The sequence below is a fragment of the Sipha flava genome, unplaced genomic scaffold (assembly GCF_003268045.1).
Source record: "Sipha flava isolate LNK unplaced genomic scaffold, YSA_version1 113_pilon_pilon, whole genome shotgun sequence".
Taxonomy (NCBI): domain Eukaryota; kingdom Metazoa; phylum Arthropoda; class Insecta; order Hemiptera; family Aphididae; genus Sipha; species Sipha flava.
The window spans coordinates 806,997-824,974 of NW_020271732.1; the positions used below are offsets into that span (position 1 = coordinate 806,997).

The 17,978-nt window shown below is 32.7% G+C and overlaps 1 protein-coding gene across 1 annotated transcript; it reads right to left on the reverse strand.

The window, feature by feature from the left end:
• Positions 1-757: 757 nt before the first annotated feature.
• On the reverse strand, positions 758-5,905 carry LOC112690012 (protein DENND6B). The gene is made up of 8 exons (XM_025563905.1): positions 5,084-5,905; positions 4,757-5,026; positions 2,576-2,761; positions 2,275-2,507; positions 2,012-2,202; positions 1,545-1,816; positions 1,242-1,454; positions 758-1,179 (listed from the first exon to the last, which is right to left on the reverse strand). Exons 1-8 carry the CDS (start codon positions 5,222-5,224, stop codon positions 967-969), a joined length of 1,719 nt encoding a protein of 572 aa, XP_025419690.1. The 5' UTR covers positions 5,225-5,905; the 3' UTR covers positions 758-966.
• Between the last annotated feature and the right edge of the window lie 12,073 nt (positions 5,906-17,978).

Below are 17,978 nucleotides of genomic sequence, written 5' to 3' on the forward strand. Positions count from 1 at the left end.
AATACCGTTTGTTATAGTTATTTTGGTGACCAGGAATTATTTACCGCTATTTTTAAAATCCACGAAGACCGATAACTGGTTCCGAAATAAATCTCTGGGTTCTCTTTACCCGGTAACCCCTTTTTCCGGAAACGGTTTCGAGCCCAGATATTATATTATAAACTGATATCATGAGAGTTACGTTTTATGATACATGATTGTAGGTACTAGTTAGTAGGTAGTTACCACGGTCTTAGAATAACAATGGTTACTATAATTTTCATGTTATGTTCTTAAGCAGTCTGTAAATAAAAAAACAAATATTTAATGGCCACTAATGTTTTGATGTATTTAGTTACATTATAAACATAGTCAAATTAAAAGTACATTGATCTATACCTGGATTACAAAAGACATGTATCATAAAAATAATTTTTTTCAACATTATATGTATATAGGGAAATTATAATTATAATTATACTAATCGCCTATGTATAAAATAACATAATATTCAACACAAATATACTGCATTTACAGAATTTTCACTTAAATTTAACAACTTAATTACTAATCTAAGTCTTTTATAGTAATATGATCCTGTTTATTTATTTGACCTCCATTATTTAATGACATTTACAATTATAATTATATAAATACATTTATCAATTTTTCCTGGAAGAACTGCTTAGGGCAAAGTTATAAAAATGGTATTAGTACAAGTATTATATACCTAACAATATATGTATTTGATTTTGCAACAAAAAAATAGGAATTTATAAATAACAGATCAAACAACTCCTGAATGATTATAATAATGTATTAACGCTAACATATAATATATATATATTTCTATGGATGATATAAATGTTTCAACAGATAACTGATGTACATAAGAATAAACATAATTACAATTAATATAGAAGTGGTGTTGATATTTTTTAAATGATTACATATTACTAGCCACCTTTTTTGTTGAATGGTAGTATATCATCTGCTAGATGAGTTTTTATTTGACAAGACATTTTTTAAATCATCTGGTAATGAACAAATAATATCATCCATTTTCAATTTTAATTGATCTTTGATTTTTTTATTTAATGGATATCCTTTGTTTTCACATTCGTCCAATTTCTGACGAATTTTTAGTATCATATCAACAATTTCTACTTCTTGTTTTCCTTCAAGCCAATTGTTAATATCCTTAAAAAAAATAATAATAATAATAGTAATTACCACAAGTGTTCAGATCATAATATTTTTACCACACTAGAGAGAGCTTCGATTTGCAACACTTGTAGTTTCATCATCATTCCTTTGTAACGAACATTGTACCAACCATTGAAATTTGGAGATCTAAAAAATTGCTTATAAAGCCCTTTCCAGTCTCCTTTTATACCACACGTTAATTGAGGTCCAGCATATTCTAAACTGGCTAAAAAATTATCTGGATTAAAAGGCCATGGTTTAGGAGCCGCCTAGAAAAAATAATTAAATATGAATATCCTGTGTATGCTTATACAATCCACTATGATGTAATAATGTATATTTTATGGGAAAAATTGTACCTTAAAAGGAGAAATATTTCTTTGTAAGGGCATTAGCGATGACATATACCGCTCAAGTGGTATCATGAAACTCTGTGTGAGTTCTAAAAAGTGGCGTCGTAATAATGCCGATTGCACCTCTTCTGGACGTTTATTTTGCATCCCCCTAAGTAGCTTCTTTACAATAGATTTGTCTTTATACAAGTATGGTTTATACTCAGTATACACTCCAGGTTTAGCATCTAAAATTTTTAGATTTGATCCTTTTCTTAGTTTACTTTTATTCGGAGCGTCTGTTAAAATAATAAATACAGCCAATTCAGTTAATTTATTTAAATAAAAATTAAAATATGAATGAAATTTTAAAATAAAATACCCCGAAAAAAAATTATAACTAATAGTAAAAGAAATTGCTAATATAAATAAGTATAAACAATATGCATTTTACTTTTCAAAAAAAAAAAAAAAATAAATAAATATATATTTACCTTTTTTAAGAGTATCAGTAACTCTAACAATATGAGGCCAATGTTGTAATGTTTTTGAAAAATAAGGATTTGTTACACCAAGTATTATAGGTGGCGGATTAAGAGTCTTACTCATATACTCCTTGAACTCATTATCATGTATTGTAAAATATGGTCGATAATCTCCATAATATGCCAATGGCACTATTAAACTAATTTAATAAAAATATATGGTAAAAAAAAAAATATCGGATAAATATAAATAAAAAAAAATTTAATTTTACCTCACTAATGCTTGAACCACCTGTGAACAATAGGTAGGCGAAGAAGCCATTACAACAATAGGTTCAGTTGTTAAAACTAATTCCCAAAGAAGATGTATTTGTGATACGATTGATGAAAAACAACCGAATGTATTTAGTTCATATAATGATGATACAACTACTGGCAACTGATAATCAGGTACCATTGAGTTTGATGAACTGCATATTTTGTTATTATCACATATCAATTGAGCCTGTAGAACATAGTGATGGTATTGAAACTACATCATATATTAGTAACTAAATTAACTAGATTTTATACTTGAAGAACAATTCCCAATAATGGCAAACTAACTGTTTCTCCTGGATATAAATCTGGCCACTGTTGAATATCATGCCACGCAACTTCAATTCCAGTAATTCCATGTTTGAAATATTCAGGCGCTATTGTTCCACAAACTTCAGAAAACAAGCTTATGAATGGCAAATGAGATAGTATAATAACACTCTGAACAGCATAAAAATAATAGTATTAGTTTAATGTAATTAAATATTAAAATATTTAATTTTAAGTTATTTTATTCTAAATTTATAGGAAAAATAATATACAGTCGTACAAAATATATACTTTACAAATGCTAAAAATGTAAAATATTAGGAACAAGAATGGTTAAAATAATATCAAGACACATAAATATATAATTAGAAAGTAAAACACAAAATTCCATGACAAAACACAATCATTGGTGGTTTTGATTTCATTAGATCATAGATTAACAGCAAATAATTCTAAAAACTAATAACATCACAAGCAGAAGTGTTTTAAAACATACCTCTCCAGATATGGGTGACAATGTAATTACTTTTAAAAATCTAAAAATATTTTTTAATTTTTTATAAAGATTCACCCATACCTTAAACTATGTTTTTAATAGAAATATGTTAAGTATGTTTTTGTTAAATTTATACTTTTATTAATTTTAATGTTTAAATTGTAAAATTTTTATTTGCTTAATAAAAACTTAAGATTGAAAATGTCAACAAAAACAAAAGCCATTTACAATTTTAGTCGATAGACACAAATGTATCTCTACTTTCAAAGTGAACAATAAATTAATCAATTAAAATAATTAATTTTTTTTTTTAAATAATAATTTTTTTTTTTTTGCTCATATTTTAAAACTACATGTGAAACTTTAACAAGCAATCTATATATTTTTTTTAATAATTATTACTTTTTTTAATAGATAAGATAACTTATGTTTGAAATAGTAAATATTTCTCAGTAATCTACAGAAATAAGAGACATACATTTAATCAATATTTAAATCATAATTACTAATTCAGTAGAAGAATTATTACAAAATATATAAACTATCTTTCTTTTCTTTCTAGCTTTTACAGTAAATTTAGAATCTTCGCTGCCTCAACCACATCTTTTTAAAGTATAATCATTTTAATAAAATATATTAACTAGAAATAGTTAATGAGATTATTCCATATTGTTGTAATTATTTTCTAGGCAATACGTAAATGGTAAATTAATAGATCTATATAATATCAAATTAGTTGAAAAATAAAATTAAAAGATGTTAAATAATACACAGTACCTAATTTGCTTAAAGTTATAACACTGCAGTATTATTATTGTATTTATCATGTAAGAATGGTTATAAAACTATAGTTTTGACATAAAAGATAGTAATTTTAGTAAACGTACCAACAAAATATCAATTCTTATCAGTATAAAAATACAATTTGTACCTATTACGTATGTAAAGAAAATTTGATATTAATAAATTAACTTCTTTATTCCTAATAAAAGTAGTATGATTGTATCAAAAACTGAAAGTTTTTCTAATACATTTGACAACTCAAAGTAAAATGATAAATTTGGTTCAATTTTTATATAAAATTAATTTAAATTTCAAAATATAATTTTATGGTAGAATAATACACACTTCAAATGTATATAAATTATTAAATAATATTTTTAAAAACCAATGTTATGTTTGATCATAAGCTTATAATTTTATTTTTAATGAAAAATATATAGGTATTTTATTATCATTCAGAACAAGCATATTTATTAAGAAATGCTTTATTTTGTTTATGTTTGTAATGAAATACAAAAATCATTATTTTGTTCAATGCATGTATTATGCTGTTAATATTATCACATTATATTTTTAACGATGGTCGTTAGTTACAATTATAAATAATTATTAGTATTTTCAATCAAGTATTGTTTTACAATTATTGATAAAATTAATTGTTGATGGAGAACAAACATAATGTTATATATTTCAGAGGAAAAGATGTTTTAAAACAGAAGGAAACTTTAAGTAAACTTTAGCATAGATGTTCTAAACCGGTAAACAAATTTAGATTACCAGTGAATAATGCCACCACAACAACAAATATTTAACGGCAGCGTTAAAACTATAAAATGTATTTTGCTAATAGGTGTTAGTGAACAATAATGGGAAACTGTTAAACGTACTTTTTGAAAGTAACCCCGCGGAAGAGACAGATCTTTGATTTGGCGAAAGTAAACGAACCCGTACAAACAACGGTGGTCGGCCTGTAGGAATACCGGGCACTTGGCATTGTAGTTGACATGGCGCTGGCTGAGAATCGACGGTTGCGCGCACTTGATCTTGACGTGGAACTGCGTGTCGCCCATGCAACCGGAATTGGAGTCGGGGAACGCGAGGTAGCACAGGTTGGTCTTGTCCTCTTCGGACAGCTTGACGTTGTCCGGGTACACGAGCTGTAACAGTTACGGCACGATGATATGTAACCACCGTAACACGACCACGACACTCACTTCCATGGCCTGGCCGAATTCCAGGTCGAACGTGACCACGCACACGCAACGTATCCAATCGGACAGCGCTTCCCTGGGCTTGTCAACGGCGGCGGCTGCGGCGGCGCCCGGGTTTCCGTCGGCGCAATCGTCGTCGGCCATGTCGCGGCACTCATGCGCGGGTTTGTTCGCGATAAAACTTCGCCGACGGTCTTTACCGCACAGGCGTTCACTTCAGACGGCGACGACGGCCTCGGTCATTGTCCGGCGGTGGCGAAGTGTTCGTCATGGGACGGTGTCGGCGCTTCCGACGTGACGGGGTCACACGGGAAACGAGCGGCGGAACAACCGACGGCCGACGACGGCTAATTGGCGCGTTCGTTTGTCCTCGTCGTCGGTTGAGCGTGGACGAGCGAGTTTTCGGAACACGACCTTTTCTTATCGGTTGGCAGCGAACGGACGCACGAGCGTTCCGACGGGATTGTCGTCGTCGTTGTTGTCGTTGTTGTTGTTGTTGTTACCGTTATCAACGTCGTGTCGATGTCGGCACGCGCTGATCAAGGTTCATTGATAATAGATAAAAGGATTATCTATAAACCTAACCGTTCTTTGTTCCGTCCGCGCCGATAACGGATAACGCGATATTGATACAAGCGATAGCTCCCCGCGCCGGATCGACGGTCGCCGCGAACCGATCGGAAAACGTGCGAAAACGCGAACACGTTCGTCCGGACGACGACGACGACGGTGCGCGCGCGGAAAAATGCATGGACGGGGTCCGGCGGCAAACGTTTTTCGATCCGCCGTGAGATCGTGCCGTACCACGTCTCCGCCTCGAACGTCGATCAGGTTTTCGTGTTGGAACGTCCGCTCCACTCCCTCCCGTCCCGCCTGTGTGCACACCGGAACATTTAATTGCAACGTAACCAGTGCTCGACTTGGCAAAATTAAAGAAGGGCCGCTGCGTTTGCTTTAAAAAAAAAAAAAAAAATAGCGTCCCCAAGACTTGTTAAGCGTTATAACTGTAACGTAATAATAGTGGAGGGACGCTAAACGTTTCCGAAAACCGGTCGGGTTACTGCGTCTCCCCTCGAGTAAAGCACTGAACGTAACCGAGTCCGTGCTCTCGTAATCAGTGGCGGCTCGTGGGCGCTGTTGAAGGGGACGATAAGAAAAAGTGTCTGTTCCTGTACCCATTCATTTTTGTTATTATTTTATTATTATCGTTCAAATGGTAGCATACGATCACGGTTTGAAGAGCACGCGATTAAACGAGACGCTCACATAATCGACAATGATAAATTTCATATTATATATGATCTCGTATACCTCTCGTAATCGGAAACCGTAATCCGTGGGGGAAACTGTTCTCGGATTAGTTTTAGAAAAAAATTATCATTGGCATTTGATACGTTTGGACTTGATCGTATCCGCACGCACACGTTCGCGCAGCCCTACATGATATAATATGTCGTATATAATGTAGGTATTGTATATTATAGAATATTATATGAAAATCAGCCTGGGCGACGGCGGTTTTCGTCCAAAAGCGGCGGGCGGCGGCTATGCGATCAGCACTGATAGGTTGATACGCGTTCATAATTATGGCAATCGCTGCGATGGCACTCAACATCATTTATAAATTGATTATTTTGATTATTTAAAAATCACCATTTTAGTACTTTAAACACTGAATGATTGGATAAATTGTTAATAGGTATACTATTACAATCAGAATTGTCTTATATTCATAAATATTAGTAGGGGGTGCGATCCTCCCGCCGTCCAAGCCGCCACTGGTGACCACTGCGTGTCGGTTGTTCGCCGGTCCGTCCGTCGGTTTGCATTCACGGTTTGCACTCGTGTATATCGTCGTGTGCAATGTCTTCTACCGGTTTACAAATCGCTCGTTTATTTTAATTCGTTCGGTTAAAAAAAAAAAAAAAACCTCGATAAGAGACGGTGGCGAACGAATCTAATGCAGTTGTTACGGGCTTCCGCGTATCAATTATCGTAACAAATATCGCATAAACAACATAATCATCGGTATATTCAACTTGTTGGTCGTAGTCAGTCCCATGACCTAACATAATCTAACCTAACCTTTATTCTTCATGGTCATAACTTCAATGATGTCACAGCCAACGAAGGTTTACCCGGGCTACGTTGTAGTAATAAATGTTTTCGTCGTTATCAGATGTTGCGTTCATCACAATAATACTGTAATCCAATATCAGATTAAACTGATGACTAACTTAAGCAATGTTTGAATCCGTGCACTATCATTTTCTGCAATCAGAACTCGATTGAATTCGATCAAATGTTATTTTCATATTCAATTGCCCATTGATTAACAATTTAGTAGGAATTTATGCGATCAACCGATGTGGTAAGTACTTCTAATTAAGCCTACATACATTTCAAAAAATTAATACTATGCACCATTACCTAATTAGTTATAATGCCTAAAGAATTTCTAAATTAAATTTTTCTCTTTGTTAATTCAGTATCAAATAAATATTCTACTATCATTTTCTTATAGATTTTTTTTACTATTTGCCAAACCACCGATTACACGTACATGTATTAATAGGTTCAATTTATAGAATTAACAGCTTTTATACCCCGAAATGTTATCTATTATTACAAACCGACCATTGACACCCCGGCACATAAAAATAGGGCCTGATAAGTACTGGTAAATCATTTTAATTTTCAATCCTTAAATTCAATGTCAACAAGGATTGTTATCAACTATAGGTAATTATAATTTGTAATTTAAATGATATTTAGTATCATAAATAAAAATTTTTGTTTAAGTTCTAGGCTATGTAATTATAGATTGGTTAAGTTCAAAACTTTCATATTGACATTGTATATATATTATTATTAATTTGTTGGTCGGTTTAAAAAATAAAAAAAGTGTATTGTGTACCTACTAGTTTTGGCTATCGTTACGGTAAGCGATAAAGACACCCTAGACGTGACAATGCGGGTTTAAAATACGACACTCTTATTGGTCGATTTCAAATTGCTGCGCATTTATATATGAATTGTTATTGATTATCTATATTTTAATTATATTATTATTATGTTTAATTATGCGATAATTATCACTTAATCATCATGTTATTATCATTGTTATTATTGACCATCACTTAATAATTATATCGAGAAAAAATGTTTCTTAATTTTTTATTTTTTTAAATACTATTCGTACATCAAGTTATCAAACATGAATCTTAAAAATATCATAGATGAATTAAATATAAGTAATAGCTAATTGCGTTGCGAATTAGTAGATATTATTACGGATGATATCGAAGTGATACGTTGTAATTTAAATACTGAAGATGATGTTGACATATCTTTTGCTTTATTCAAAGAAAAAAGTGCCACTATTGGATTGTTTAGGGACAATTAAATAATCCAGTGAGGTGGTAAAAAATATAAAATTAAGTATTTTTATAACTGCTGATATTTATTATTACCATTCTTAATATTTAGTCATTCTTAATGATATTTTGAATGTCAAATTTTAAAACATAGAAATTACCACAGTATAATTACTTGTTAGTAATATCACAGAATATATATAATACATATATACATACATATATATATATATATATAATACCAAATAGGACTGGTAATAGTAATTTTAATATTATCTATATGAAATGAAAAACAAATAGAACAGGTATTTAAATTATTTTAAAATAATTGTATCTAAGTTCTAACTATTATATATTGAAATTGTAAATTGTACCTAGTAAATATTATTAACTATTAACAAAAATGAACAATATTGCAATAGATTAATCAAAACAATTAGGATATTTTTTTAAGAAACCCTAAGGTCACATTACCCTCATTTAAGTGTGTTACAAACATTCATTATTCAGTTATTGAAAATTTAAAATGAAATTATATCAATGAACAAATAAATTAATGGGTAGATAATGATAAAACTGTATATTTTTGACACATACTTCTGAAAACTGGATTTATTCTAAAAATTGTAACTGCCACTGGTTTCGATGTCATGATTATGTTTACCAATCAAAGTAAGTCTTGAAGATAATGTAGGTATAATTTTAAGAGGTCGTGTAAAATAATGCTGATATTATGTAAATCACAAAACAAATATACAATATTTTAGCATTATTCTGAACAATTGTTCTTATTTATTTCATCTATGATATTTTTAAGATGCATATTTGATGACTTGATCTACAAGTATTATTTAATTTACTTTAATTTTTCTTATTTATTTCTTCTATGATGATAGCACAATAATAATAATAATAATTCATATATAAAAGCGCGGCAATGTGAAATCGACCAATAAGAGCGTCATATTTTAAACCCGCACTGTGACGTCTAGGGTTTCTTATATCGCTTACGGTTATACAATTTTATTGTGTGTCTTGCTTGGTACTTCTACAGGTCTTATTTTTTTTCAATTCTTCGGCTCGTTGAAAGTACACTCTATCGTAGGAAGTAGAAAAGTGACACGTCACTTAGCACGAGGACGCGCAGCGTACATAGCTGCTGGCGGGAAAAACTCCATGTGTAAACTAGAACTGGAGCCGACTTACTCCGTGTTGTTCATTGTCGTATTTAATCTGAACACGATCAGTTCGACCGATTTATCATTTTGCGCTATCGAGTTCATAGTGATCGTGTACAAGTCGTTGGATTTGTTCAGATCCAACAATGGTTTTGCGATCACGAGCTCCAATGTCACCCTTCGAGTTCATGGATTTATTCGAATCGACACTCGCGTTCGATTGGTCGTCTTTCATTTCCAAAGCTTTATTCTTCAAAACGAGCTCCTTCTGATAAATTAGTTCTTTTTCGTCGTGCAAATTTTTTCTCAAACTGATTTTCTCCCTGTTCTGTTGTGAAAATATTGACGTACAAATTATATATTATATTAAACATGCATTTTAATCGGCAGTGCAATAATTATGTGCGCGTATAATACGAGTACGTACACTTAACGCGCAGCATATTGTTCGGCACTTAAGGCATGTTAGGAAAATGAATAACAGTCTAAAAATAAAAATGTCTAAAATGTGTCCCTGTTATATAGGGACGTATGTCGGCATAGATCTTGGGCGGTCCTTTGAATGTAGGTATGTCAATAGTATTTATTGTTCGACCCGTGTTGTTCGCGCGGGTATCGAAGATACCGTTATTTATTTATTTAAAATGGTTTAAAAATCACGTACATATAATTAGTATACATTATTATAAAATATTTGTGCCGTCTTTTACAATCGAATGATACACATCATTACAATGTCTTGAACTTTAGTTTTATCGTCACTCTTTGTATCATCTTTTTTAGGCTTTTTTTGAAGTTCTTCGAGTTCCATGGGTTCATCTATCGTTAATTCTTTTTCTTCGGAATACGCATGTGCTTCATTTTTTGGGTTGTCGTTATTTTTAAATTCTCGAACAAATGTATTTAGATACTCTTCATCCAAGTCATAATATTTAAAATCTTTTCCATAATAATCGCTCTAAGGATCAACTTGTAAGTCACAGAAAATATCTTCAAGTGACGTTTTTTTTTTTTTTGATGTTTTGATCCCGTTGAGTTCATCTGAAGTTAGTTTCAAAATTTCTTTAATAGTATCCAATATTTTTTTACAACTGCACTGTTCAACGTTTAACCTATTTGCTTCCGAATCTTAATTTTTTCTACCTATGTTAAAGTTGATGGTTTCAAATACCGTGTCATATCCATCATGAATTTTTTTCGATTCCCATACGATTAATTGATCACTACACTACAGTCAGTGTTTATGTTATCATTCGAGTTTTTATAAATATTTTCCCTGAAAATTATTGGATACTCTTCGATTTTAGCCATACAATATGATTGGTCAGTAGAGTTGTCCATTATTGGCACTTGTTTGATAAATGATGACTTCAAAGAATCGTAATATTATTTTTAAAATTAATTTCGTCACTCCAGAAGAATGAATATTGATTTAATGATCGTAGTCTAAATGTTTATTATTATTTCCATGGGAATTAATTGTTGAGTTCTATATCAGCCAGAATGATCTATAAATAGTCGTTTTACGATAAAATAACACGTATAATTAGTTTTAGATGAAGTTTATTGTGGTTAATTTAGTTATTTATAATCATAGTTAATGAACATTTTCTAGTAAGGTATTGCAATGAGCACGGGGCATTTTTAAACCCGTCGTTTTATATTTTATGAAGTAAGTCTAAGGTTATGCATTTGTGGAATACTTGGACATCAATCGTTTATTAGAAATCGATGTGTAATATACATTTTTATTATGTACAGGAATTATATTATAGTTCCTGAACATAATAAAATCAGGAATAATGACGATGAAACAATAATATATCATTAATCTATCTTTTGCAATAACTTTAAAAGAAAAAAAATTCAAACAACGTTACAATGTTTTCTTTTTTTCTTTAATATTTCAGGATAACCTTTTTTGTAAAATTACGTAACTACGATACCTAAAAACAGAAATTGTACAATTACTATAACTCAGATAAAAAATAATTTTTTGTTAATTAACCGACAATAATGCTTATCTATTAGGATAACAAAAAAATATATCGTTCGGTTATTCGGTGTAATATGATTTAGAACTACAGCTCATAATAAATGACAAACTCGGTTCTACTTTACTCTAACTAATCATATTCGAACACAACTCGGTCGGAGCCAACAAGTAAGTTGGTAATCTCTTCGAATCGGATCAAATAGGACAAGTAAAAAATCTACAGACCGCGGTTGCATTGTCCGGAGTGAGGAATGCTTGGAAAGAATAGGAAAAGCGAAAGGGGAAGACAAACGATAAACAACCCGCTCGTTAAAACCGCTCATAAATGTTTTATCAGTACGTTGATAACGAAAGAAATATACGATAAGATACGTAACTTGTCATAAACATGAAGAATAAAGATAGGTTAACCTAACCTAACATATCTTTATTTTTCATGGTCAGTCCAAGTTACGTTACAATTTTCAAACCTTTTGTGCGGGTTTGAAATTATTTGAGTAACAATTTTTTTATAAATTTATACGTGTATTCTGTTCGATCCGGAAACGGACAGGTGATTTATTCGCGCAGTTTTTACCGCAATTTCCAAAAATTCTGGATTTTATGTGATAATCCAGATCCTTAGAAGATTTCTTATGTTAAAAACCCGTACCCGGGCTTATAAAAATGGGCCGTTGCCCGTCAAATCGATGATTTGTTCACCGCTTGTTTGTGCCACGAAAATGCTTTATTTATTTCCTCTAAAATCCGATATACCATTGACGTTCGACAGTTTGCCTCGTACATGTGTTTTAAATCGTCTATGAAACGATACGAAATCACGGCTTTAGCTTATTAGACAAATCAGTGTGATAATGAAATCCGGTTCTTCCCGGCGTTACATTACTGTTATCGTAATATGTATATATTTCGTTATGATAATATATGTTCATCATGGTTCATGATGGATTTTTATCTTTATAAGACTCGAGTATAACATAGTCAAGGAGGGTGTTTTATTATTACACCTGTAACACTCCTCCCTGACTACGTGCTTATCGGGTAGAACGGTAGAACGAAAAGAACGTGACTTCTGGGGGGGGGGGGGGGAAGTCAAAGGTCACTATACCGATTATTGCGTTAAACGCGTACTGCTCTGCTCGCACTGTCACCGAGTGGACGACAATGTGGGCAAAAGTCAATCGCTAACGAGGTAGGAGTGGTTGTCAAGGGGACATGAGTGAAATCGAAATCGATTTTTTTTGTACGAAATAAGCGACGAAATAAAATTCGCCCCGGCACCATCTCTACTGCACCGGATGCTCTTTTCGTTGTTACGGACATGCGTACGTGCAGAGTGGCGTGGTGAACATAGGTCTCAAACGTGCAATTGCCATTTTAAGGGGGGGGGAGATAAAATTATATCCGTTTTGAAAGTTACCTATATTTTGTAATTTTTGCACTTCACCATGACTCGTTGATACAATAAGATAACTAAAATTGTGTAAATACTGAAAACAATTTCGGCACTTTTTGGGAGGGGGGATCTAAAAATATGTATTCGCCCGCAATTAATGTAACCCTTGCCACGTTACTTACGTGTGCCCACATCCTAACGATTACTATTATACACGTATAATGGAATGAATGGATAGAATGGCTCTTGTCGTAATCATGAAATACCAAATAACAATGTACAAATACCGGTCTGCGATGACACGTGAAAGGCTAGTTATGTTAATTCGCAGATGTTGCCGACCATCTCTGATGTACATAACGGATCGTCCGAGGCAAAACACACGTCGTTGGCCAAATACAGTGTTGGCGACAGTGCACTGCAGGGAGTTTGCACACGACCGGAGTTTTGGGGTGTAGTACAGATGACATATTCGCAGTGCTCGAAGTGAGAGGGGTGATACGGAGGGATGATATCCCTCTACTTTTGTTTATTTACAGTTTTCATCCCTCTACTTGTTTTGTCTAGAATAACTCATTACTCCTAAGACTTGTATTTTAAAATGATATACTTATTATCATTTTTATATTTATATATAAGAAATTATTTTTTTTCCGTGAAAATAATTGTTTTTAACATTCAGGCCCGGGCGCCCGGCTAATTGTGTTGTTTAGTATAAGCACAGAATAAAACAGAATGGACACTGATAACAAACTACATAGGCATCATAGGACAATAATGAAATCAGTCAGCCATTTTATTTGAGGTACAGTAGGAAGTTAGTAATATTTTATTCCATCATGAAACGGTAGTAATATTCTTTATAAGCTACTGCGCATTTTCAAATGTTACTAATAGTAGTAGAATTTTTCAAGGTATTAGGTGCAATAAGAGTTTGAGATTTGGGGGGCTTATAAGTCTTATACTATAATATGACCATGGGTCAACCCCCAACCTCCTATCATTACCAAAAAAATATAAATTGTGTTTTTGTAAACGTATTACAATTGTATTTGTAAATTTACTACAGCAATGGTTTGCATTTTATAGTATTATATCGATATAAACGTTTTTAATATACTTAAAAAATTTATATAAATACCTTTATAATGCTATTTAATCATTTTTTTTTTTTTTTTAACACTTCCCATTCTGAAAACCTGCACATGGACCTGTATTATGGTACAACATACCATCTAAAAAATGATCCACAAGTAAAAACTTCTTGGTACCCAGTAGGTCACCATGTTTCACACTGTTTGATAGATCACATATTGAACAATTACCATAATTGAAATTACAATTAATGACGAATATCAGTTTTCACTGATTATAATTTGATAACAAAAGTACCTCAATTAAAATGGCCGCTGATTTCGTTGCCGCCGTGTTGTGTCCACCCCCTGGTATAAGCCGTTTCGCAACCCGTATTATATCCGTATTTAGAGCCACGGACTAAAATAATATACCTTATGTGAAATATAAAAAAAAATAAATATTATAAGTGTGAAGAATGTTATGATGATATCAGGGAATTTGAATTGTAAGGCATTCCTCCACTTATCTTTAGCCATTTCGACCACTGCATATTCGGCGTATACGTGAAATGCGACTTCGATCGCGTCCGGGTCGATCTTATTAGCCCCTTTGAAAGAATCGCAGTCTCTTGCACAAAAACACGAGGCGTATAAGTTAGGTATTTTCGTGGCATAGGCAATTTCGTGATATTATTTGTTGAACGTACTCGTATAGTGTAATTCCTTATTACACTATACGCTCAACAAATGATGTCACGAAATTGCCTGTCATGAAAATACCTTACTTCACCCCATTAGTCCCGAACAGACCAATAATCAGACGTGTTACGATCCGATCCTTAGGCAGTTTGACATTTTTCAGTTGGCGGTTCAAACATAGTTAATACCACCCACCCCCTAATCAAAAAGTCACATTAGGTAGAGGGAAGTTTACCTAATTTCTATTGAATAACCGATTTTATATTACCTACCACTGCCAGTTGACAAGACCAAGTACCCACCTATTAAATGACACCCACCCCAAAGTTTTCGGTAGTTCAGTGATCCACAAAACGCGTGATTAAGCCGCCTCTGGTCCCGATCGTAGCAATCCACCTTGGCGCCAGTCGACTTTCTAAACGAATCAAACGTTTTGGACTCGGAACGTTTACGATAAACAGAGTGATCCGAAACGTTCCGTCACACTTCTTAAACCGTTTTACCGACGGCTAAGTTGGCAAGCTTGGCCGCGTTCGATCGTCTCCCGTCCCGTCACCGGTCATCGACACGAATCGATCGCTGCTGCACAGGCATTTTCCGACGACGCTTTCGGTGATTCGTACTTCCCAAACGGTTACGATTCATTGCGGCTCTGATTACGTGATTCTGTCCGAACGTATGTAGAAATTCGTCATCGTATCCGAGACCCTAATTTATTTTTACGGCTGTGGTAGGGTTACCATATTGTATTTGACGAAAACCGGGACAATTTTTTTTTTCATTTTTTTTCGATGACCTAACTTCTTATTGGTCATTTAATTATACAGATACAATTATTGCAAAAATATATTTATATATTCATTATTTACTACTGCGACGTTCCCTTCCGGGATAGAAAGTCTGAAATGAACATTGTTTATAGTACGACTACTCTACTACTCTACGTTACAGTTCTAAACTAATGTGATTAGCTCATTACAACTGATAAAATATTAATTAATGGTCGATTCCTTTAGCGATAACTACAACTATTATTGTTATATGTTATTATGTGGAAACGAAAATACGAAGAACGTATTCGACAAAAAAATAAATAGTCACTCAGTCGGGAGAATAATTAAAAACAGATTTCGTCAGTCAATTATTCAACATTTTATTTTATCATGACAATATTATTTTTTTTTTGAACTAGACTTTAATAAAATAAAAACAAACATTATTAAAGAATCATTCCGGGACAATTGGCTTTCCCGTAACAAATCATCGGGACACCGGGACGCCATACTCAAAATCGTTACTGTCCCGGCCAAACCCGGACGTATGGCAACCCTCTAGGCTGTGTGGATTACGTTTTCATTAAATTGCGGTCACAGTACAGTAATACACGTTGTTGAAAAGTTATTAGAAATGTAATACGGTTGTATCGATGCGTTATAACGGTCTCGATCGGTCGGGTTTGGAGAATAATTTACCGATTTACGATTCACCTACGTTTCGCAAACTTGTCACGTATTTTTTGTTTTTAACTCGCGCATCATCGCGATGATCGAGGCCCCTCATCCACCACCGTATCGATTCGGTCCAGGTCCTAGAAATCCTTAGGACTAATGCAGTACCTGCGCGAACAGCGCTGGAGCCTAGGCGCACTAATAACGAACGTTTCAAGTCAAATATTTCGATGTAATTTCGGTTGCAAATAGGTATCGGTCCGTACAATTGATATTACGATTAATTCAAATGGGTTTAAATGTCCGGGAACCGTTCGATTGATTTTTTTTTTCGCAAACGGCTTTACGTTTCTAGCGACATTCAACGTACACACGTTGAAGAGCCACGAAAAACTGATTTGACACACCGAAAGAATACGGGTCACCTCACTAAACGTTTTCCAGTCGTGTGACCCTGTACTACGTATCGTTGTATCTCCTTAGGTGTGTTCGGTTGCTATTGCGTTAAAGTGAAAACCGACCATAACAACCCAGTTGTACTTCGAAGGTTTGTAAGTTTTTACGTGGAACTTTTCAATGCGTTAATCTCCTGAAAAACGTATTCTATAACTACAGGTGAACGTTAAGCTACAAGACCAAGTCTTGCGGACCTGGTGGATACTACAACTGGAACTGCGGGCGACAGGATAATGGCCAAAGATATTAATTCAAGTGGTTAAGGGTTATTGACAAAACAACAATATTGTTATCGATACAAAGCAATATATTGATGATACAGCTTAGGGTTTGAAAATATTTTAAAAATTTGAAATCAAAATGAAAACCAAAAAAGGAACACAAAAACAAAATAAATAAAATGTATATAATAATAATATAAAATTTTAAATTAAACAATGTATATAATTTTTTTTTTTTTTTTTATTTAAAAGCTTAACATAAATATGATGAATTTGTGTTACAAATGTTATAAATATTCATAATAAAGCGACAATTACAAATTAAAAGTAATCGGGGACTTAAAAGTTGTTTTTTTTTCAGCGTTATCATAACGCGAAGAAAATAAAATTAAAAATATAAAACAAACTTGGCTAGAGGTAATGGTGTTATTGCGATAGATACACATCATCACACGTTTGTGGCAGGCATAATAAATACATATACAATTTTATATACCTATAGTTTTCACAACATAGTTTAAGCTTATTTAATTACCATTGGCTTCACATCAAATCTTTAAAAACAATCGTAATACATCATTAAATAGAAATAATAGGTATACATAGAATAATACAATCACAAAATTACTTTAGCTTTACGAAACAATATTGTTACAAATAAATGATCTGGGTTTTTATTTTTGTGCAAAAAATAATCTTAACAAAGGGAGAATAAAATAAACGGTTTTTTTTTTTAATTTTTGAAATACAGAAAATGAAATGAAATTTGTAAAAAAAAAAAAAATTGTTGGTACAACTATAATTAATACAATTATAAATACAAACTACTGTGTTTATAATATATTTTGTAAATAAAAATAGTACTTAAATATCTTTATAACAAATAAATAAGTATAAAAAAGTATAATTAATTTTTCACGATAATAATTTGTTAATTAGGGCAGTTTTTACAATTTGGCTGTTATTTAAAATAATAGCAAATATATATGTCTACAATAATAATAAAAAAAAAAAAAAAATGACAATGCCAATTGTCATCTATTATAACCTA

Bases quoted from the DNA above. Each gene is read 5' to 3' on its own strand.
- LOC112690012 (XM_025563905.1), bottom strand. From the start codon at position 5,224: ATGGCCGACGACGATTGCGCCGACGGAAACCCGGGCGCCGCCGCAGCC. The intron at 2,203-2,274 runs GTAAAATTAAAT...TTATTAAATTAG, and splicing joins GTGGTTCAAGCATTAGTGAG to TTTAATAGTGCCATTGGCAT. The intron at 1,817-2,011 runs GTAAATATATAT...TTATTTTAACAG, and splicing joins TACTGATACTCTTAAAAAAG to ACGCTCCGAATAAAAGTAAA.